The sequence below is a fragment of the Stenella coeruleoalba genome (genome assembly GCF_951394435.1).
Source record: "Stenella coeruleoalba genome assembly, chromosome: 11".
In the NCBI taxonomy this organism is placed as follows: Eukaryota; Metazoa; Chordata; class Mammalia; order Artiodactyla; family Delphinidae; genus Stenella; species Stenella coeruleoalba.
Window position 1 is genome coordinate 17,976,863 of NC_137157.1, and position 23,128 is coordinate 17,999,990.

At 35.8% G+C, this 23,128-nt stretch overlaps 1 protein-coding gene across 2 annotated transcripts in view; it reads right to left on the reverse strand.

The window, feature by feature from the left end:
* Positions 1-23,128, reverse strand: part of HCFC2 (host cell factor C2) — a 47,317-nt gene that overhangs the window by 23,130 nt on the left and 1,059 nt on the right. For both annotated transcript variants that reach the window (XM_079937156.1, XM_079937155.1), the window contains exons 2-9: positions 21,834-21,982; positions 20,202-20,362; positions 11,069-11,277; positions 10,242-10,326; positions 8,582-8,688; positions 8,289-8,477; positions 4,384-4,551; positions 3,792-3,844 (exon numbers count right to left, since the gene is read on the reverse strand). In XM_079937156.1, the coding sequence (XP_079793282.1) occupies positions 3,792-3,844; positions 4,384-4,551; positions 8,289-8,477; positions 8,582-8,688; positions 10,242-10,326; positions 11,069-11,277; positions 20,202-20,362; positions 21,834-21,982 (1,121 nt within the window). The remainder of the gene's footprint in view (positions 1-3,791; positions 3,845-4,383; positions 4,552-8,288; positions 8,478-8,581; positions 8,689-10,241; positions 10,327-11,068; positions 11,278-20,201; positions 20,363-21,833; positions 21,983-23,128) is intronic.

Sequence of the window (23,128 nt, forward strand, 5' to 3'; positions counted from 1 at the left end):
TCAAAATGGATTCGAGACCCAAATGTAAGACTGGACACTATAAAACTCTTAAGAGGAAAACATAGGAAGAACACTCTTTGACGTAAATCACAGCAAGATCTTTTTTGATCCACCTCCTAGAGTAATGGAAATAAAAACAAAAATAAACAAATGGGACCTAATGGAACTTAAAAGCTTTTGCACAGCAAAGGAAACCATAAACAAGATGAAAAGACAACCCTCAGAATGGGAGAAAATATTTTCCAACTAAGCAACTGACAAAGGATTAATCTCCAAAATATACAAGCAGCTCATGTAGCTCAATATCAAAAAAACAAACAACCAAATCCAAAAATGGGCAGAAGACCTAAACAAACATTTCTCCAAAGAAAATATACAGATTGCCAACAAACACATGAAAGGATGCTCAACATCACTAATCATTAGAGAAATGCAAATCAAAACTACAGTGAGGTATCACCTCACACCGGTCAGAAAGGCCATCATCAAAAAATCTACGAACAATAAACGCTGGAGAGGGTGTGGAGAAAAGGGAACCCTCTTGCACTGTTGGTGGTAATATAAATTGATACAGCCACTATGGAGAACAGTATGGAGGTTCCTTAAAAAACTAAAAATAGAACTACCATACAACCCAGCAATCCCACTACTGGGCATATACCCTGAGAAAACTATAATTCAAAAACAGTCATGGACCAAAATGTTCATTGCAGCACTATTTACAATAGCCAGGACATGGAAGCAACCTAAGTGTCCATCGACAGATGAATGGATAAAGAAGATGTGGCACATATATACAATGGGATATTACTCAGCTATAAAAAGAAACAAAATTGAGTTATTTGTAGTGAGGTGGATGGACCTAGAGTCTGTCATACAGAGTGAAGTAAGTCAGAAATAGAAAAACAAATACCGTATACTAACACATATATATGGAATCTAAAAAAAAAAAAAAGGCTCTGATGAACCTAGGGGCACGACAGGAATAAAGACACAGATGTAGAGAAAGGACTTGAGGACACGGGGAGGGGGAAAGGTAAGCTGGGACGAAGTGAGAGAGTGGCATGGACCAAATGTAAAATAGATAGCTAGTGGGAAGCAGCCACATAGCACAGGGAGATCAGCTCAGTGCATTGTGACTACCTAGAGGGGTGGGATAGGGAGGGTGGGAGGGAGATGCAAAAGGGAGGGGATATGGGGATATATGTATATGTATAGCTGATTCACTTTGTTATACAGCAGCAACTAACACAACAATGTAAAGCAATTATACTCCAATAAAGATGTTAAAAAAAAAAAAAAAGTGGCCCAGGGCTTCCCTGGTGGCGCAGTGGTTGGGAGTCCACCTGCCGATGCAGGGGACATGGGTTCGTGCCCCGGTCCAGGAGAATCCCACATGCCGCGGAGCGGCTGGACCTGTGAGCCATGGCCGCTGAGCCTGCGCGTCCGGAGCCTGTGCTCCGCAAGGGGAGAGGCCACAGCAGTGAGAGGCCTGCGTACCGCCAAAAAAAAAAAGAAAAAAAAAAAAGTGGCCCAAGAAAGATCCATTGTCCCTTCCACCATGTGAGGATACAATGAGAAGTCAGCAGTCTGCAACCCTAAAGAGGTTCCTCACCAGAACTCTACCATGCAGGCACCCTGATCTCAGACTTCCAGCCTCCAGAAATGCAGGAAATAAATGTCTATTGTTTATAAGCCACCTAGGCTATGGTGTTTTGTTATAGCGGGCCAAATGGACTAAGACATCTTCCAAGCTCATTTTTAACGCCTCACTTAAACATGAAAGGACAGCCAAGCATCACCAGACATTTGATAACAGCCTCTAACATGGAAGTCCAAGACCAAAACAAATTTTTTTTAAAAGGAGCTTGAAAAAAAGAAATAATGTTGAGAGCAGAATATAACTCCATTTTTTAAAAAAAAGCATAATTCTTGAAGAGATAAGGGAAAATATTACATTCATGAAGCAAAAATAAAATGTCATAAAAGAAATAAAGAATAAGAGCAGGCTTTTAGAGATTAAATATGTGGTTGAATATATTTAAAAATTGCATAGAAGATTTATAACATAAATGAAGAAACTTTTCAGAAAGCAGAACAGACAGAGGAAAAATAGAAAGTAAAAAGTAAAATCAGAGGATTAGTTCAGGAGGACCATCATTCAATTAACAGGAGTTTCCAAAAAAGAGAAAGAGAATGTGGAAGGAGGAAATAATCAGTAATGAAAGCCATGAGTTTCCAGAATGACGCAGCCCACTGACTGCACAGTACAGTGAATGAAGCAAAGACACACACTCTAAGGTACATCACTGTTGAAATTTCAGAGAACTGGGGATTAAAACAAAAAAAATTAGGTCATACATAAATGATCAGGAATCCGAGTGGCAACAGACTTCTTAACAGCAACACTGAATGCTAAAAGACAGTAGGAAAATGCCTTACCATTTCTAAGGAAAACATTTCCAATACAGAATTCTATATATAACGCAGCCAAGCTACCAATCAAACGTGAACAGAGAAAAGGCATTTTCACATATGTAAGATCTCAAAAAGTTTACCTTTCATAAACCCTTTCTCAGGAAATTACTGGAGAATACCAAGAAAGAATGAAATGAGATCAATGGACTCTAACACAGAAAAGAGGTAAAAGAAACTTCCAAAATGAAACAAATGGAAGTTCTAATCTGACAGCTGAGTAGCAGACTTAGAGAAGAATTAGTACAGACTAGAGCACCAAAACAGAGGCCCTGGGAGGAATGGTTCCGGGGGCAGGGGGTGGTGAAGAAAGAAAAAAGAGACTACCTTATATGTTTGAATATTTTGAGAGGAGTTTTATTATTTTATTGGATAATCTGAGTATTAATTAATGATAGGCAAGAAGAAAACCAAGCAAATGAAAAAGTGAGGCAGTTAACAATGCCAAGAAAAACAAAAAATTACATGAAGAAGGAACAATGTTCACAGCACACTACATGGCTCACCTATGAATATGTCATCATCACAATGTAAATATCAAATAATGATTCAACTAAACATATTTAAAGGATGTGGGAAGAGGAAGGGGAGGAAATGGCAATATTTTAAGAGATCATAAAATCTTCATCTTCCATTACTAAAGACAATTGACCTAAAACTAGAAAGTCAAGAAGTGGCAGCACAAGGATTTTATTTAAAAGCACAAAGGTGGATACCAGAAGAGAGCTAAAATATTTGAAAGTAGTTGTTTCTAGAGGCAGGATCAAGGGCAAGTAGGAGCAGAGCAGGAAACCATTGCTCTTCATTATAAACCTTGTAGTACCACCTAAATTAAAAAAAAAAAAAAAAAACCAAACATATATATATACATACATATAAATATATATAAATATACACACATATATATACATATATATGTGTGTGTATATATATATACGTGTATATATATATATATACACGTATATATATAGTGTGTGTGTGTGTTTGTGTGTTTGTATTAGCCTCTGATACTATGTGTAATGAGACTTCAATCTCTTGGCCAGGGGTTCTTAATTCAGGCTACTGTCACAATGATATACGGAGCTTTCCTTAAAAACAGAGTTATCTGGGCATCGTTTTAAGATTCTGCTTCACTAGATCTGGGGAAAGGCATGGGGAATCTGTGTTTATTTGTTTGTTTTTTAATCTCAGAGGTGATTGTGATGTGCAGCCACGGTTCAGAACCCCTGTCCTAGGGTAATATGCTAAAAATATTAATAAAAATTGGGACTGTAACCATAAACATTCATTTACTGTTATAAATTTTTTCAACTTACACTGTTAGGAATGATGCTATTACTGCCTTGTCTGTGTGGGTCCATCCTGACTCCTGTAGGAATGGGAAAGTTCAGACTGATATGCTCTAAATTAGCTTCAAGAAAATACATTACAATCAAATATTTTTAAAAGTTACATATTAAAGGTTTAAAAAGTTGCATATTTATCAAAGTTTACCTGTTTTCTTAATAGTCTGCTTAATAGTTGACTGAAATCCTTTTTGGAAGAACATGTAAAATTAAATTTGCCTTTACTTTCCTTCCAAGTGCCTGTTAGTTAAAAATACTTTTGAAAGAAGCTGAAATATTTATGAAAACTAATTAAAACCATCTCCTGAAGTCAAGTAGCACGTCAGATTAAGAAAGTACATCAAAATGAACTCCAGAAAAAACATTCTACCCTACATGCCTATGTGTTCTACTACACCATAATGGTAATACAGTCAAGTTTCAGAGTTGAAACATATTTTTCAGGCAGGAAACATCATAGAATAAAATTTCTTAAACCAGGTCTAATCACAAGCTTTTCTACACTATCTTTCTTTCGTGAAGCATATGAGCATACACGCTTTAAGTGTGAAAATTATGTTACCTTGCATATTTGGTGTTGCTGAAGAATCTGATGACACAGCTTGGTACGGCAAGTCTGTATTCAACTGCAAAAGATAGCCTTCAACTGTGGGCACTTCATCCCATTTGACATGAAAAGAGTTGGTAGTGGCTTTGATCAGTTGTACTTGTGATGGTGCCGGTGGTTTCTCTAAAGAACAATATTGGTATTATGTATTAAAGTTTCAAATGTATCAATAGTTTGCCTATATAGCTTGTGGACCTGGAGTTCTGAAAACATCAGCAATGAACATTTCATCTGTTTACTAGGAGGAAAAAATTTACTCAGATAAACATAGCTATAGTAGGTCAAATAAAAATAATTTGGAGTTCTGATTTTATTTATCTAATTCCTTATATGAATAAATCTATAAACAAAATAATTTAGTTCCAAGCTGAGTCATCAAATTAAAAAAATATTTAATCCTAGAAGTGTGGGGAAAAACCAAGTACTTTATAGTTACAGCTATGCTATTTTACCTTCTTGGTAAGTTTTTAATTTTATGACCCAATTTTGAGCCAACAGCATACATGTCAGAAATACTGTTAATGTTGGCAAAAATGATTTGGACATGATATTTTGGAAAAACTTCTTTGAAGTAACTTCTTTGAAGTTAATACCTTCTTATCAAAACTTGTACTAATCAGGGCTTCCCTGGTGGCACAGTGGTTGAGAGTCTGCCTGCTGATGCAGGGGACACAGGTTCGCACCCCGGTCTGGGAAGATCCCACATGCTATAGAGCGGCTGGGCCCATGAGCCACGGCCGCTGAGCCTGCGCGTCCAGAGCTTTTGCTCTGCAATGGGAGAGGCCACAACAGTGAGAGGCCCGTGTACCGCAAAAAAAATAAAAGAAAAAAAAAGAAAAACTTGTACTAACCAAAACAGGTAATTATTTTGGAATAAAATGTTACCAACATTTCTAAAACAATAACAATCATAGACTATTAGAACTGGAAAAAAGGACCTAAGATTATCTCTACAATATCCCTGTCTTTTTGTTTACCTATCAAATTAGGGAACTCACAAATCCCAAGGCAGTACACTCCATCTCTGGACAGTTATATAAGAAAATGTATTTTTCTAGTGAGTTGAAATCTATACACCATAATTTAATCTTTATAGAACAAGTCTAATATCTATCTCTTTGTATCTTTTAGAATAGGGGTCAGCAAACTATGGCTCATGGACCAGATCCAGTCTCTGCCTATTTTTATAAATAAAGTTTCACTGAAATATAGCTATGCTCCTTTGTTTAGGTATTGTCTATGACTCCTTTTATGCTACAGTTGTAGACGTGAGTAGGTGTAACAGAGACGTTATGGCCCAAAAAGCTTAAAATATTTACTCTCTGGGTCTTTACAAAAACAGTCTAATGTCCCTGTTTTAGAGGGTAATTAAGCCTAGTTCCTCCAACTATTCCCATGGAAATTCCTCCACGATCCTATTCACAATCCAGCTTATTTATGTTTTTCAAAGTAAGGCAACCCATACCTGAACAAAAGCAGAGAATAAGAAGACAAGTCCAGGAGGTACACCACCCACATAAAAGAAGTTACATGAAGAAAAAGAGAGAAAACAGAAGGGTGTAAATCAGTGAAATAAACTGAGAATTCTCACAACTGAAGAACATGAGTTTCCATACTGAAAGGGCCCACTGAGTACTCAACACAAGGGATTAAAAATAGACACACAACAAGATACATCATCATAAAATTTAAGAACGGTAGGGACAAAGAAAAAATTCTAAAAGCTATCAGGGGAAAGGTCACATTTAAAAGGACCAAAAATCAGAAGTGGTTTAGATTCTAACAAAAACACCTGAAGTTTGAATATAACAACTTTCAAAAAAATTTTTTCCCAGCTTTCAAAATTCTGAAGGATAATGACTTCCAATATAGAATTCTATTTCCGCTCAAACTGCAAATTCAGTAGGAAGGAAGACTGAACTTATTTTCAAACAATGCAAGATCTCAAAATAAATTTATCACCTATGCACCCTTTTCCTGGGATGTGCTCTACAAAAATGAGGATGTAAACTAACGAAGGGAAAAATATGAGATCCAGGAAACAGGGAATCCAGCACAGGTGAGAGGCAAAAGATATCCCCAGAAAGATGATGAAGGGAGACTCCAAGATGATAGGTGTGCTCAATTTGTGGAAGGCAATCATCTCAGATTGGAGGAGGAGAAATTTCTTCAAGATGAGGAAATTTGATAGAATATCTGATGCATCTAACCATAATGAGAGAAGATTTAAACAAATGAGAGCATAGACTGAATTAGTGGTAAATACATACAGATCTAAAACAAACAAAGTGACCATTATTAATCGACGGCAAACAAAAAATATTCACAATATTCTACATAGCTCACCTGTGAATAGCATTTATATGGTTATAATGTAAACACTGAACACTCATCTAACAAAATTATGGTGTAATCAATCATACTCAGAGAGTAGGGGTTAGGGAAGGTGCACAGGAGAGAGGTGAGGAGTGGTGGGAAGAAGAGAGAAATCCTTAACTTCCACGGTAGAAAGTGAGCATATTATGCCTAAACTGAAAAAAAATAAAAGTAACATATTCATGTTATATGGAGAACTGTAAGTAAATACCATAAGAACTGTTTAACAGAGCTGAAAGCACATGCTTGTGAAGCAAGGAAAATGGGAGGAAAGTGTGAGCAAAAGACTGTTATTTTTCATAAAAAACACTTATGGAAGTATATTAATCTTTATATGAACTCAAATGCACAAAACTTAACTAAAAGTGAAGAAAGGCAAGATGAAGAACCCTACTCCCCTCCCCTGCCCAAACTGAGGCCAAGTTATCACAAGGAAAAGCAAAATCTAAATTTTGCCTTTATGATAGTGGCCATGATTACTTTTAGAAAGATATTCCTGTCCACAGCCTTTTATGGAAAGGTTTATGGAAAAACTGGCCATTCAGAGACAATGATTTTTAATCTTTTAAAAGTCACAGATCTCTTATAGAATCTGGTTAAAGTGACATATTTGCTACTGAGAAAAATTTATATGTGCACATTTTTCTTCTAATCTCAGAGACTGATTAGAAGCTTATCCTTGGACTTCAGCTCATAATTTCCAATTTCAAAGATGAATCAGTAAGTTCAATTTTCTATAGTTTTTCCTCCTTGCTAGTATGTACTTCTTGCATAGAAAGCATTTAGTCTCCAACTTAACTGTTCCACTTATTACTTTTTCAAGTATCTTGATTTTAAAATTAAACTTTCTACATTATAAAAGCAATGCATGCTACTGTAGAAAATACAGATAAGAGAGAAAACCTTTTAAAAAAATGTATAATCTCACCTCTTAGATAATACTTTGGTACACAGTGTATCCTTCCAGATTTTTCTGTTTATACACTTAAAAGAAAAACTAGAATCATAGGTATGTTTTATAATCTGCTTTTCTCATAAAACAACACATACTACATCTTCAGATCTGATTTCTCTACTGGCTTCCAGACTTCTTTATTCCCTCAATTGCCTACTTGATCTCCTTATTTCAAACTTAGCAGGGTTTAAATGGAACTTTCCATTTTCTCCACAAGCCTGTTTTCTCCGCAATTTTCCCAGCTCAATAAATAGAAATACCACCAAATTATTCAAGCTAAAAACTTCATCCTTCTTTCCTCTCTTTCTGTCATCTGCCATACCCAAATCAGTCGGTTCTGTCAACAAGAACTCCAAAATACGTCCTGAATTTATCCATCTCCACGTATGAAAAACCCAAATGAACTTTTTGGCCAAACCAACATGAAAGAGAGAGGCAGTGGCTTTGCAGTAAGTCTCAAAAGACAGACATCATTTGATTATTTATTTATCTAAAGGAAAAACTGTATTTGTTAAATACTCTTACCTACCAGTATCAAGATACCAAAGATCCTTGCAGCAAACTTGACTATTCAGTGCTTTTTTGTAGCCATCTCTTCCACTCCAAAAATACAATCGAGTGCCAATTGCAACAGCACAGTGTCCAGCTCTTGGTCTTGGTCTTGAATTTTTTTTGTCTTCTTGAGAATCTGATACTAGGGTAGTCCACTCTGCTGTATCTAAAGACAGAAATATCCATGATTAATCTACTTTTCTTAAATGACAAAATAACAAAAGTTATTTTATTAGTAAACTTTATTTTAATAACTCTTAAAAGACTCACCAAGATTTAAGTAAGAAAATGAACTGGTACATCTCCATTCACAATCATGAGGTGAAGTCTCAATATTTTCCCCCTTATGTGGAACCCATCCACCAAAGATGTACATCCTGAACAACAAAAAAAGAAAACATAAAGTAGCTGTTTTTTTTTCCTAAAGCTTTAATTTTATTTTTCAGATTTAAAATGCTAAGAATAGACAAATTTATTTTTTCTTGACTCAAAGCTTCAGGACTAATAAATCACTTATCACTGTCAAGGTAATGGAAATACGATAGTGAATAAAGTGGTCTTCTTTCAAGAGTTTATAATTTTATGAAGCAATACAGAATCAAAATTATTACTCTCTGGCAAGTTATTCAAAGTGGGAAATATTTCAATTATAATACATTTGAAAATCAATAATGTATGCAATAAACTAAGGGTTGCCTGCCAGAAGGATACTCAAATGATCTATGACATCCAAAGTTAAATTTAGAATTGTATGTGTATAGTAACCAAAGAGAATTAAGTTTCTTATAACTTTGGTCACTGATATCATCGAACAAAAACCATTAGACTACGTTCCTCAGGGCCCTAAGGGTTCTCGAGACATGCCCGATGGCTGCTGAAGAAGAAAGGCTCATCAGGAAGAGCTCAGGCCATGTAGCCTCATGTCAACCAGAGAAGCTCTATTTTTTTTAAATCTATTTTATATATTAGAATTCCAATGGAAAAACTACATGTTATAAAAGGGTTCTGCTATTTAAAAAAATGAACATCTTATTAGGTTTTGTTTATGGCTATTTTTTAAGAAGAACTAATGAGGTTCTAAATTACAACTAGCTGTTTCCTAAAACATTACTTTTAAGGTGAAGTCCCTACACAGGTAAACACTTACTTAAATTCTATTTAAACAATATTCCTAATTCTGGCCCAATGTTGCACAAAAAAGGGAACTTGTTGATAGTAACAGCTAACCTTTACGGAGTGCTCTCTATGTACCTGGCACTGTTTGAAGCATTTTATATGTATTAATTCACTCAATCCTCATGACAGTCTTGTGAAGGCGGTTTTATTATTATCCACATTTTATACTTGAGGAAACTGAGGTACAAATAAAGTTTCCTTGCCCCAGAACAGATAGGACAAGTATCAAAGCTCAGACCTGAATTCGGGCAATCTGGTTACAGAGTCCACATTCTATCCATAACACCATCCAAAGTATAATCATTGAGCATAGACGCTGCCATACACACCTGGGTACAAATCAATACGTGAAAAATATGTAAAATATATAAAAAGAAACAGTGAGTTATGTGTGTCAAATCTGTTGATGGAGGACAGATCAGTTTGACAACACTCTACCTTACACTTATATAACACCTACTCTGTGCATGATATTGTAAGGAATGTGAAGAAGTAAAAGAGGCAGCATGACAAGAAAATGGTAAGTATTTTGTCTCTTATGGGCATATTACTTTATGCCCAATAAATACTTACTTTATGCACAGTAAGTATTTTAGCTCCTGTGGGCATATTACTTTATCTTCACTAAGCACAATCAAACATTATTAAATCGTTTTTAAGAAATTAGCAGCATCACTCTTCTTTGTACCTATCTTTCTTAAGTTTGTTAAAAAGACAAAAAAAAGGAACTCTAAAAAACAGAAAAACACCATACTTATTTCCTATAACACTGGCTGTATGAAGGCTTCGTGGAAGTGGCACTGTCCCTTTAGTTTCTGGTTTTGACCATGACATAGTTTCTAAAAGTAAAAATAAGTATATTAGCAACTTAATCTAATAATAGCAAATTACTTCAACTTGCAGAATTTTAAAAAAAAGGACTTACAAAAATGAAGCAAAGGGTTTCAAAACCATTACTTGAATTTCATCTTAAAATAAACATTTCCAGCTGACATAAATTGCCAATCACAGAAATCTATTTACACTTGAATGTTAGTATTTGTAATGGAGAGGTGTATTTAGGGTGCTACTGATTTTGAATTAAAACCAGATTAAGGATTTTAACATTTTAAGCAAGAGCATATTGTGTAGAAGACACTCAGAAGTGGGAGCACACATACCCTCCAAATATTCATTCCTACGATCCCTTAAAATAGCTATGCAAGGAGGTTTTTCACTGACCAGCAGTAACATTACTAACGCCACATTTCCTGTAGACAGAGTAACCACATAAATTCAATCATCCTCAACTGGGACATCTCACAGAGTGAAAGGGGTACTATTGATAATTACGTGGCACAATAAGCATAAACCAGGACCATCCAAGGCAAACCAGAATATATGGTGACCTGACTTATAGGGAGCTCAGGAGAGTTACTGTCATAAATCAAATATTCATTTGTTCAACTTGACTGATCAGCAATCACTCATATCAAGTACAACTCAATAAAAACTGTAATCAAAAATATTTTTCAAAGCAATTTTTATATTTGCCTTTATCAATCATAATGAATTCCTGAGCCTGAATGAACTTAAGCTTACCTAAGTCAAGTTGCCATAGGTCATCAAGGCGAGCACCACACATTCCACCAAAAACATACATTTTAGGACTTCCTGAATCTCTTCTGCAATATATAACAGCTGTGTGGGATTCTCTTGGAGAAGGCACAATCCCTTTAGTCACTGGAATGCTCCAACCCACAACACCAGAACCATGCTGTAGCTCCAGCTCATAGAAATCATTTAAATATCTAGGATATAATGAAAGAAATTAAAACATTAACATGATATACACTTTTTATTTGCTTTTTGTTTCTATTTATAAAAATAACATATGCTTATTCATATAATACAGAAAGCCATTAGAAGAGCAGAAACCCCATAACTCATTCATTCAACATGTATTCATCAAACACTACTATGTACCAGGCACTCTTGTGGGGATCAGTAGTGAACAGAAGAGATTAAAAAAATTCCTGCCATCATTTAGCCAGCACTCTTGTCCATGACAATACCGTGACGGTTTCAAAACATAGCTGCAAATTCCCTGACACTCTTCCCATGAGGAGGTAGGGTCTATGTCCCCTCCCCTTGGTGCTAGGCAGGTTGTGACTGCGTCAACTAATAGAGTGTGGTGAAATGATACTATGTGACTTCTGGGGCTCAGTCACAGAAGGCCAATGCAGCTTCACTACAGAACACTTGCACTTGGAATCCTGAACCTCCCTGAAAGTCCAACTGTCACAAAACCACCATATGGAGAGGACACAAGTAGGCACGCAGGATGACAGTTCCAGTTGAGTTCATCCTTCAGCGATCTCAGCTGAGGCATCAGACATGGCAGTGACCACTGAAGCCTTCCCATCTGAGGGCCTAGTCATCACTGCTGTGTCCTATATGAATTCCCAATGTACAGAATCCACGAACACAATAAAATGGTTGCTATTTTGCATCACTAACTTTTGGGGCAGTTTATTACATGGTACTAGATAACCAGAACAATCAATTACTATTGACAATAATTAGTAAATACCCTTTCAGACCTCTCTCTCTATGGATACCCACATATGTATAAGCAAGATATACTACAAATATTGCTTTGCAACTTTTTTCTTTTTAAATTTTCACTCTATAATGTCATAGCAATGTCCTACATAGCTTTTCTACTCTAGAAATTGGCATGAAGCTTCTCATCTATGACATGATGTTTTCAGTGTTTTGAGCAAAGTGACACTTATAAGAATCTATCTCTCAATAAATTGAGTAATCAAATTATTACTCAAATATGAGGGCAAAATTAAACATTTTAGAACATATAAAACTGCAAAATTTAGGGCTTCCCTGGTGGCGCAGTGGTTGAGAGTCCACCTGCCGATGCAGGGGACACGGGTTCGTGCCCCAGTCCGGGAAGATCCCACATGCTGTGGAGCAGCTGGTCCCGTGAGCCATGGCCGCTGAGCCTGCACGTCCGGAGCCTGTGCTCCGCAACAGGAGAGGCCACAACAGTGAGAGGCCCGCGTACCGCAAAAAAAAAACAAAAAAAACAACAACTGCAGTTTAGCCATATAACTGTTCTGTGAAAAAATGATGCTAGATCATCCAGGAAAAATAAAAAGAAATCCAAGAAAGAATACACTGAATAAAAGAAATGGTTGTGCAAAGAAACTAGTAATTTATAATTAAATTTAAATTGATGTTTATAACCGTGGCTGTGAGGTCTAAATAATCACTGGGAAAGACTGACTAAAAAATTAATTTCTTAACATTATTGTAGTCTGGAATAAGATTCACAACTCTATGAAACATATGTAAAAAGGGAGTAAGCAAAAAAAGGCTAAAGAAAAAGACAGTAATCTATTTCCAAAGAGTACAAGGCATCTTCAGTTTAAATGTGTATGATGATTTCCAAGCAACTAAGGGAAGCATAGAATTAGCATGTATAATTTTCAAATCATTAGCAGGAAAGAAAGAATCAAAGAAAAACAATAAATCAAGAAAAAGGAAGGAGAAGGAAAAAAAGCAAAGCATAGTCTATGGAAATAAGATGGCTGGGGGAAAAAACAACTATAAACAATGTCAAAAGAGAAGAGAAAAACTGAGAAAAAATTTAGTAAACATCACAGAATTTTCTTAATATAAAGAGCTCCTATGAAATCAAGATAACGACCAATCACACAATAGACATAGGTAAAAGGATATAAACAGGCAGTTCACAGAACAGGAAATAAAAATTATATAAATATATAAACACACATACACAAATATTCAATCTCATCACAATTTTTAGAAACCTAGCAAAGGCAGGGAAAGGGGTGTGGAGAAGCAACAACAAGCAGAGTAGATGGAAAACATAAAATTACAAGGGCAGGAAAAAACGTCCTTATTTTAAGACAAAGTCTCTTGGAGATAGGGAGTATGCAGGGGAAACAAAAGAACCCCAAATCCAACTATAAGCTATTAATAGCAGGATGATATTAAAACTATTTAACAACTGATATGGCATAGAGTTAAACAGATCAGAACGAATCCCAGCCAGTATGCTATACCAGTGCATACTAGTTAATTGTTAGTCCTATTTACATAAGATAAGTCTACAACAAAATAATACACACAGGTTGAAATTATATATGTAAGGAACAAAACACAAATTCACAATCACACTGGGAGATTTTAACATGTCATTCAGAAGTTATGACCTACACCCACAGGATAAAAAAGCTTTGAATAATAATTTAAAACATTGATTTAATAAAGAACCTTTTAGCCAAACAGTCAAGAACTTACAATCTTTATGAAGAACTATGGAATAATTACAAAAAATGACTGTGAAATAGACCACAAAAACAATCATTAAAAAGGAGAAATCCTATAGACCACATTTTTTTTAACCTCAATATAATAAAACTAGATATTAGCAACAATAACAAAACTTTCCATTTTGAAATTTTTCTTTTTTTTGGCCACACCACTCAGCTTGTGGAAACTTAGTTCCCCAACCAGGGATCAAACCCAGGTCCATGGCAGTGAAAGCCCAAGTCTTAACCACTGGACCACCAGAGAATTCCTCCATTTGGAAAATTTTAAAAATTAAGCTCAACATCCATTTTTTGGTTAAAAAGAAAGAAAAAATGAATTAGCAAACTATAGATTTAAGAAAACTTCCTTATATATATGGAACCAAAAAATACAACAAACTAGTAAATGTAACAAAAAAGAACCAGACTCACAGATATAGAGAACAAACTGTGGTTAGCAGTGGAGAGAGGGAAGGGGGGGAGGGACAACATGGGGTAGGGAATTAAGAGGTTACAAACCATTAGGTATAAAATAAGCTACAAGGACATACTGCACCACACGGAGAATATAGCCAACATTTTATAATTATAAATGGAGTATAACCTTAAAAAATTGTGAATCACTATACTGTACACCTGTTACTTATGTAATATTATACAACTATACTTCATATATATATAACTTTTTTTTTAGAACTTCCTTAATCTGATCAAAGGCATATACTAGAGACCTACAGCAAACATCACAATTAAAGATAGAAAGGTAAATATATTAATGAAACAGAAGAGAGTCTAGAACAAGAGCTCACAAACTTTTTCTGGAAAGAGCTAGATAGTAAATATTTTAAGCTTTGTAGGCCATAAATTCTGTCACAACTACTCAACTCTGCCCTTTTAATATGAAAGCAGCCAGAGACAATATGTAAATGAATGGACATGGCTGGGTTCCAATGAAACTTTACTAGCAAAAACAGGCAGTAGGCCAAATTTTGTCTACAGAGAGTAGTTTGTAACCCCTGGTCTAGAGAGTCTAGAAAAAGACCCAATTCTAAGAGAATTAAGATATGACAGAGATGGGAGTTCAACACATTGTGTGGGGGGGGACTGGCTTATTTAATAAATGGTGGGAGAACTGAAAATTCATTCAGAAGAAAAAGTAAAAAGCCTCACACTAGTCACAGAAATATATTCCAAATGCATTAATATTTTAAACACAAAAACAAAGCTGTGAATGTACTAGAAGAAAATATAGAAAAATTATTTTTATAGTTTTGGGACAGGAGATTCTTCCTAATAAGCAGGATACAAACCAGAAAGCCATTAAAAAGTATATTGTCATACATGATAAAACAAAAATGAAAACCCTTAAAAAAGCGGGGGGAGCAAACAGAATACCTGGGAAAAAATATCTGGAACATATAAAACAAATTACATAGAGAACTCCTAAGAATCACTAATAAAAAGAAAAACAAAAATCCATGAAAATATGATTAGAAATAATAAATGAATTCAGCAAGGTCACAGGATACAAGATCAATATACAAAGACCAAATGTATTTCTATATGCTAGCAATGAACAATCCAAAAATGAAATTAAGAAACCAAATCTATTCACAATGTCATCAAAAAGAATAAAAAGTTAGAAATAAATTTAACAAAATAAGAGCAAGATTTGTACATTGAAAACCTCAAAATATCGCTGACTGACAATAAAGAAGATCTAAATAAATGTAGAGACATTCCATGTTCATAGATTGGAAGACTCAATACTAATAAGATAGCAACTGTCCACAAATTGATCTATATAGTCAACACAATCCCTATCAAAATCCCAGAAGACCTTTTTGCAGAAATTGGCAAGTTGATCCTAAAATTTATAGAGAAACGTAAAGGACTCAGAATAGCTAAAACATTCTTGAAAAAAGAGTAATAAAATTTGAGAACTTATATCTTCCTATTTCAAAACATAATATAAAGCTACAGTAATCCAAACAGTGTGGTACTGGCATAAGGCCAGTGGAACAGAATTGAGAGTCCATAAATAAATCCTTACATTTACGGTCAATTCATTTTCAATAAAGGTGCCAAAACAATACAGTGGGAAAAGGATAGTCTTTTCAATGAAAGGTGTTGGGAAAACTGGATATCTACATGTAAAAGAATGAATTTAGACACTTACTTTACCCAGGCATAAAAATTACCTCAAAATGAATCACAGATATAACTACAGAACTTTTAGAAGAAAATAGAGGAACAAAGCTTTGTAACCTTGAGACACGCAAAGAGTTCTTAAAAAGGATGCTAAAAGCATGACCCATAAAAGAAAAAATGGATAAACTGAACTTATCAAAATTAAAATCTTTGTGCTTCAAAAGATACCATTAAGAAAATAAAAAGACAAGCTACAGATGGGAAGAAAATATTTGCAAATCACATATTTGATTTTTTAAAAAACCTGTATGCAGAATATATAAAGAACACTTATAATTCAATAATAAGAATACAAGCAACTAAATTTTATTTTTAGATTTATTTTATTGAAGTATAGTTGATTTACAATGTTACGTTAATTTCTGCTGTACAGCAAAGTGATTCAGTTATACATATAAATATATACATTTTTTTCATATTCTTTTCATTATGGTTTATCACAGGATATGGAATATAGTTCCCTGTGCTATACAGTAGAACCTTGTTGTTTATCCATTCTCTATATAATAGTTTGCATCTGCTAATCTCACACTCCCAATCCATCTCTCCCCCACACCCCCACCCTTGGCAACCACAAGTCTGTTCTCTATGTCTGTGAGTCTCTTTCTGTTTCATAGATCAGTTCATTTGTGTCATATTTTAGATTCCACATATAAGTGATCTCATGTGGTATTTGTCTTTCTCTTTCTGACTTACTTCACTTAGTATGATAATCTCTAAGTCCATCCATGTTGCTGCAAATGGCATTATTTCATTCTTTTTTTATGGCTATGTAGTATTCCATTGTATATGTGTACCACATCTTCTTTATCCATTCATCTGTCTTTGGACATTTAGGTTGTTTCCATGTCTTGGCTACTGTGAATAGTGCAGCTATGAACACAGGCATGTACGTATCTTTTCGAATTATGGTTTGTTCCAGATATATGCCCAGGAATGGGACTGCTGGACCATATGACAACTCTATTTTTAGTTTTTTGTGAAACCTCCATACTGTTTTCCAGAGTGGCTGCAGCAATTTACATTCCCACCAACAGTGTAGGAGGGTTCCCTTTTTTCCACACCCTCTCCAGCATTTATTATTTGTAGACTTTTTTTTTTTTTTTTTTGCGGTATGTGGGCCTCTCACTGTTGTGGCCTCTCCCGCTGCAGAGCACAGGCTCTGGATGCGCAGGCTCAACGGCCATGGCCCATGGGCCCAGCCGCTCCACGGCACGTGGGATCTTCCCAGACTGGAGCACGAACCCGTGTCCCCTGCATCGGCAGGCGGACTCCCAACCACTGCGCCACCAGGGAAGCCCTATTTGTAGACTTTTTAATGATGGCCATTCTGACTGGTGTGAGGTGGTACCTGATTGCAGTTTTGATCTGCATTTCTCTAATAATTAGCAATGTTCAGCATCTTTTTTTGTGCCTGTTGGTCAAGTGTATCTAACAAATGAACAGAGATTTGAATAGAAATTTCATCAAACAAGATATATGAATGGCTAAAAAGCTCATGAAAAGAAGCTCAACATCACTGGTCATTAGGGAAATGCAAATTAAAACCATAATAAGATACCACCTTATACCCACTAGGTTGGCTGTAAAAAAAAAGACAGACAATAACAAGTGTTAACAAGGATGTGGAAAATTTGGAACACTTATACATTGCTGGTGGGAAGATAAGATGGTAGTCACTTTGGAAAACAGTTTGGTAGTACTTAAGAAGTATAAATTTCCCACATGACTCAGCAATTCTATTACTAGGTATCTAATCAAGAGTAATGAATACATGTCCATAGAAAGACCTGTATGCAAATGATCATAACAGCATTATTCATAAAAGCCCAAAACTGGAAACAATCCAAACGTCTACCAACTGATGAACAGATAAACAAAATGTGATATATCAATACAATGGAGTATTATGCATCAGTAAAAGGAAGAAATATTTGATACATGCTACAACATGGTTGAACCTTAAGAACATTATGCTGAGTGAAAGAAGATAAATGCACAAAAGCACATTTGTACGAAATGTTCAGAAAAGGCTAATCTACGGAGACAGAAAGTAGACTGGTAGTTGCCTGGGGATTGGTATGGGAATGCAGACTGACTGCAAATGAATAAGAAGTTTCTTTTGGAGTGATAGAAATGTTCTAGAACTGGATTGTGGTGATGGTTACACAACACTGTAAATTACTAAAAATCATGGAATTGTACATATAAAAAGGATGAATTTTATGGTATATAATATATACTTCAACTTTTTAAAATAGAAAAATAAACAAGGACCTGAACAGACAATTTCAAAAAAGTAATTGTAAATATCCAATAAGCATTGTTAATCAAGCTCATTCCTAGTTGAAAAATAAATCAAGATAAACCCATGAAATGTATTTCACCAATTATGTTGGCAAAAACTAAGAAGAGTGAGATGATTCAGTATTGCTGAGGGTATAAGGCACTCTCGTACACAGTTATTAGGAGTATAAAATACTTCCATCTCTTTGGAGGTTGATTCAGGGGTACCTAAACAAACTTAAATGTACCCTTTGACCAACACCCTCCCCCCCCAATTCCATTTATAAGTATCAATCCTACAAAAATATTTATACATGTGCAAAAACTGTAATAGCAAAATAATGGAAATATTTAAATGTCCATCTGTAGGGGAATGGTTAAATAATTTGCATAATTCAGACTACTTTTCAGCCTTTAAAAAATAGGTCAATCCATATCTACTGCCATGTAAAGATATATTGTTAAAAGTAAAAAACAAACAAAAAACCCAAACAAGTAAACAGCCAAAGTCATAAAGCAAGAAGAAAGACCTCACTTGTATAAAAAAATACATGTCTGCGTAGAATCAGATTAAGGTTCCCAAGTCCCCTCTCCCAGAAAGCAGAACATGTATCCTTGCATCATGACTCAGGTCTTGGCTTTAGGGCTTTCTCTGACCAATGGAATGTCAACAGAAATGAATGTGCTAGCTTTAATCAAGGTTTTAAAAAGTATCACATGTATCTAGTTATTCCCTCTAGCAGCATAAACTTGAGAAGCTTACCCTTAACACAACAAAAGCTAATACAATGTGTTACATGAAAAAGGTTCCAAAAGATACACATCAAACTGAATTATGTGTTCTTGCCTATGCTGGGGAACAGTGATGCTATGAGAAAGAACTTCGTATACTTTTTAGTTTCTTGAATTTTACAAGTCTGTACCTAAAAAAAATTGTTTAATGGAAAATGAAAAAAAGACATGGGCTAAAAGTAAAAGTATCTGGATTAGTGTGGTGGTATAAATTCTTTTCCTTTTCTCCAGTTTCCAATTTTTCCATGTAGTTTTAGTATATGTTATTTTTTAAAGTCTGGAGGAAAAAAAAAGCTAACTCTATTATCAGTCTAATGTAGGTAAAAAGACACATTATAATGGCGATGACAACTACTGATATTGCTGATGGCAACTTGAAAGTCTTTTGAAAATTATTCCAATAATCTTATTTAGCAATCACAATGACACTGAAAGGTAGGTATTTAATCACTCCCATTTCACAGTGAAGGAAAACAGGCTTAGATTACTTCCACTAAAGGACACATACACGGTAAGCAGTGAATCAGAAAATAGCCTTTTGGATTCTAAACCTCCAAATCCTGAATGCTATAATGACCATGTGATCAAAACATTATGCAAAAAGAAAAGAGGCAGTGATTAATTCTGTTTGGAAAAAGGAGGAGAGAATTGGTTCTGAAAGTACTTGCTTGTGTGAACCACTCTTAACAGCTTCCTATGAGAAAAATGGAAATGATAGCCTTCATTCTATATTCAGATTTTTGTCACTAACTCTCAGAGAAATATAATTTGAAAATATCCATTTATTACTTTTCATTATCGCTTATGACAACTAAAATTCATTATGGCTCAACATATACAAATATATTGCCACAAGCAGTTATATTAATATCAATTTAATAAGATGATTTCTGATCGGAAAAGGCAGTTTTGAAAACAGATATACTCCAGGGACTTAAGGAAAACACAAAATGGACACAAATTTGTTCACTGTTAGGTTTAATTGAAAATGGCTAAGCTTCATCACTTTTGATAATTAAAGATGGAAGAAATGAAATGTTCTTGATCTAAATCGTAAAATAAACATTTGGTCTGAAAAAGTGTTGGCATACCTGGGAACATTATTGTTTGAATCTTCACTTTCATTTGCCAGGCCACCAAACAAATAGCATTTGTTACCATATAAAGAGAAGCTATGTCCCAGCCGAGGACAAGGAGGTAAACCAGAAGAAGGAGGATACGGTTTCACTTTTTTCCATAACCAACGACTTGCCTAAAAAAGAGCATAAATACTCTCAGACAAAATCAGGAAAGTGCTCCTATACTGTCAATAGTGTAACATCATACCAATACATTTTAATCTGAATCCGATCAGAAGACTTCAATAAGCTACTTTTGGGACAAATGACAAGTTAACCAGATAACTTCAGGAATTAAAATGAGTGTTCCAATAGAAATTCAGTCTAATCTTCCATATTCACAGCTTTCCACAATGGCAAACTAAGCTTATAATAATAAACACTAACAGTTATAAAATATTTTCCAAATGAAAAATTCAACATTATTTATAGCTTTAAGATTAAATGTAATTTATGTACTCTCACTTTTTGAAATTAGGTAATCCATGGATGGTATATATTTTAACCTTTAAATAAACATAAAGCTCATTAAAAAGTTTTTTTTTTCTTGGCCGCTGCATGGCATCTGAGATCTTAGTTCCCCAAACAGGGATCGAACCTGTGCCCCCTGCAGTGGAAGTGCGGAGTCTTAACCACTGGACCACCAGGGAACTCCAACATAAAGATCACTTAACAAACCAAACTCCAAAACTTATTCTCTAGCCATGGATGCTTTCTTTATCTAAAACTATTTTTGAAAAAATTTTTAAATGGACTGCTTGTAAATAGGCATAATTCACCTACATCTGCCAATTACCAGATATCCTTATGATCACAGAAGTGGGAATATACAGTTCAGGAATAAAAGTCAGTTAGGGCTGTCACAGAGGGCTCTGCGTCTGGTTTATTAGAGAGTAAAATCTAGAAAGGCTATTTGAAACTGTTACCCCTTTTGTATGTACTGCCAGAAAGGGGAAAAAAGTGATTATTAGCATGAGGGTAACAATTTCTGTAACTAAGGCAGAAGTTTTCAAAAACGTACGGTCTGGAGACCAGCAGGAGCAGGTGGAAACTCAGAAGGAATGCAAATTCTCTGTAGAGAATACTGATTCAGAAACTCTAAGGGCGGGGCCCAGCAATCTGTGTTTTCACAAACCCTCCAGGTGCTTCTGCTGCAGGCTAAAGTTAAAGAAAGACTGCGCAAGGATACAAAAGCTCAAACATATAACTTGTACAACTGAGACTAAGTAACAGGTATCTTAATGTTACAAATGTTGCACTGGGTATTGGAAAAAGACTTACACTAGAAACTTTGGCTTTGGGACTTCCCTGGTGGTCCAGCGGATAAGACTCCGCGCTCCCAATGCAGGGGACACGGGTTTGATCCCTGGTCAGGGAACTAAGATCCCACATCCCACATGCCACACGGCGCGGGCAAAAAAAAAAAAAAAGAAAAAAAGGAAACTTTGGCTTTTTAGTGAAGTGGAAATGTTTTCTTTGAAGCTATGAAATGCGAAGCTCACACTATTTTAAGCATGTTAATGAAACATTTTGCAATCTTTCAAAGAATTATGAGCAATATCATTAAAATTTCAGGTTGAGATAATAAATTTGAAATATACTTACTTGTAACTCATATAACTCATTGCTGTATCTTCCGTATTCAACCATTCCCCCAAATACTAATATTCTGGTACCATCACAGACAAATCCATGGGCAGCACAGCCTGGAGGGATGTCTCCTCTAACAGCTGGCAGGAACCACTGATTTGTAACTAGTTGCCAAAATAAAATTAAAACCAATTATAATAAACAGTTATCACAAACTATGAGTCTGTACTTTTATATGAATCATTTATATCAGTGGTTCTTAATTGGGAATGGTCTTGCCCACCCAGGGACAAACAAAAAAATTTCAGTTGTCAGAACTGCAGGAGGAGGGTGTTACTGGCAACTAGTGGGTAAAAGGCTGGGGATATAGGACAGCCCCTAAAACAAACAAAATTATCCGGTTCAAATGTCAATCATGCTGCTGTTGAAAACCCTGATCTATATCACTTAATTTCTCAACAAAAACCCTACTTGGGGAGCATCATCCTCTATTTTACAAGTGAAAACTCTGACACTTAGGTTCAGTAACTTTAGGGTTGATCCTTGAGCAACTGGCAGAGCAAAATTCAAACCAGGTCTAACTTATTCCACACCCAAGGTTTTTACAGTCTACCAAATTGTCGACTAACTTTTTGACTTTTTTATGCTGGGGTGCCAGGAGGAGGAGAAGGTGAAAAAATAAAGTTTCCCCTACTCCACCATTTTATTAATTTCTAAATGACCACTATAATTAAGTTGTTTGGTCAAAGAAAAGTTATTGATCACGACATAGACTTCAAACTCATTAATTAGCCTTACACCAAGAAAAGAGCTTCCTTAGGACTGCTGGCGCATTGACAAGTGGGAAAAATGAAATTGCAACCTCCTTTCTGTTCCACGGAGGTACTCAAAGTCAGGGCCTCCGCGGCCGGGGGCATTTCTGATGTGCAGCGGCGCTCAAGGCGACAGTCCTCCCCGAGCGCTGAACGGCTGAGCTTGGGCACACACACCCAACCATGCAGACAGGCATCGGTATCACCCACGAGCCACTTCCCCGCCAGTGAAGAGCGCTACCAACGGAGTAAGAATCTTGACTAACAACTGCCAGGTACGGGGCTGTATTTGGGGTGAAAGTACCAGAAGGCCTCTCGTTTTCCCTCCTCATCTCCCCTATATTCTCTTCCTCCTAAAGAAGGCAGGCAGGCAAAGACGGGAAAGGCCCGGAGGAGCTCTGGTTTGGAGGTGGGTTTTGACAGGGAGGGATCTCGGGGCCCCGGAGTGGGCGAGACTTCGGGAAGAGGCCCAGGCGGATGGAAACAGTCTCTCTCGCC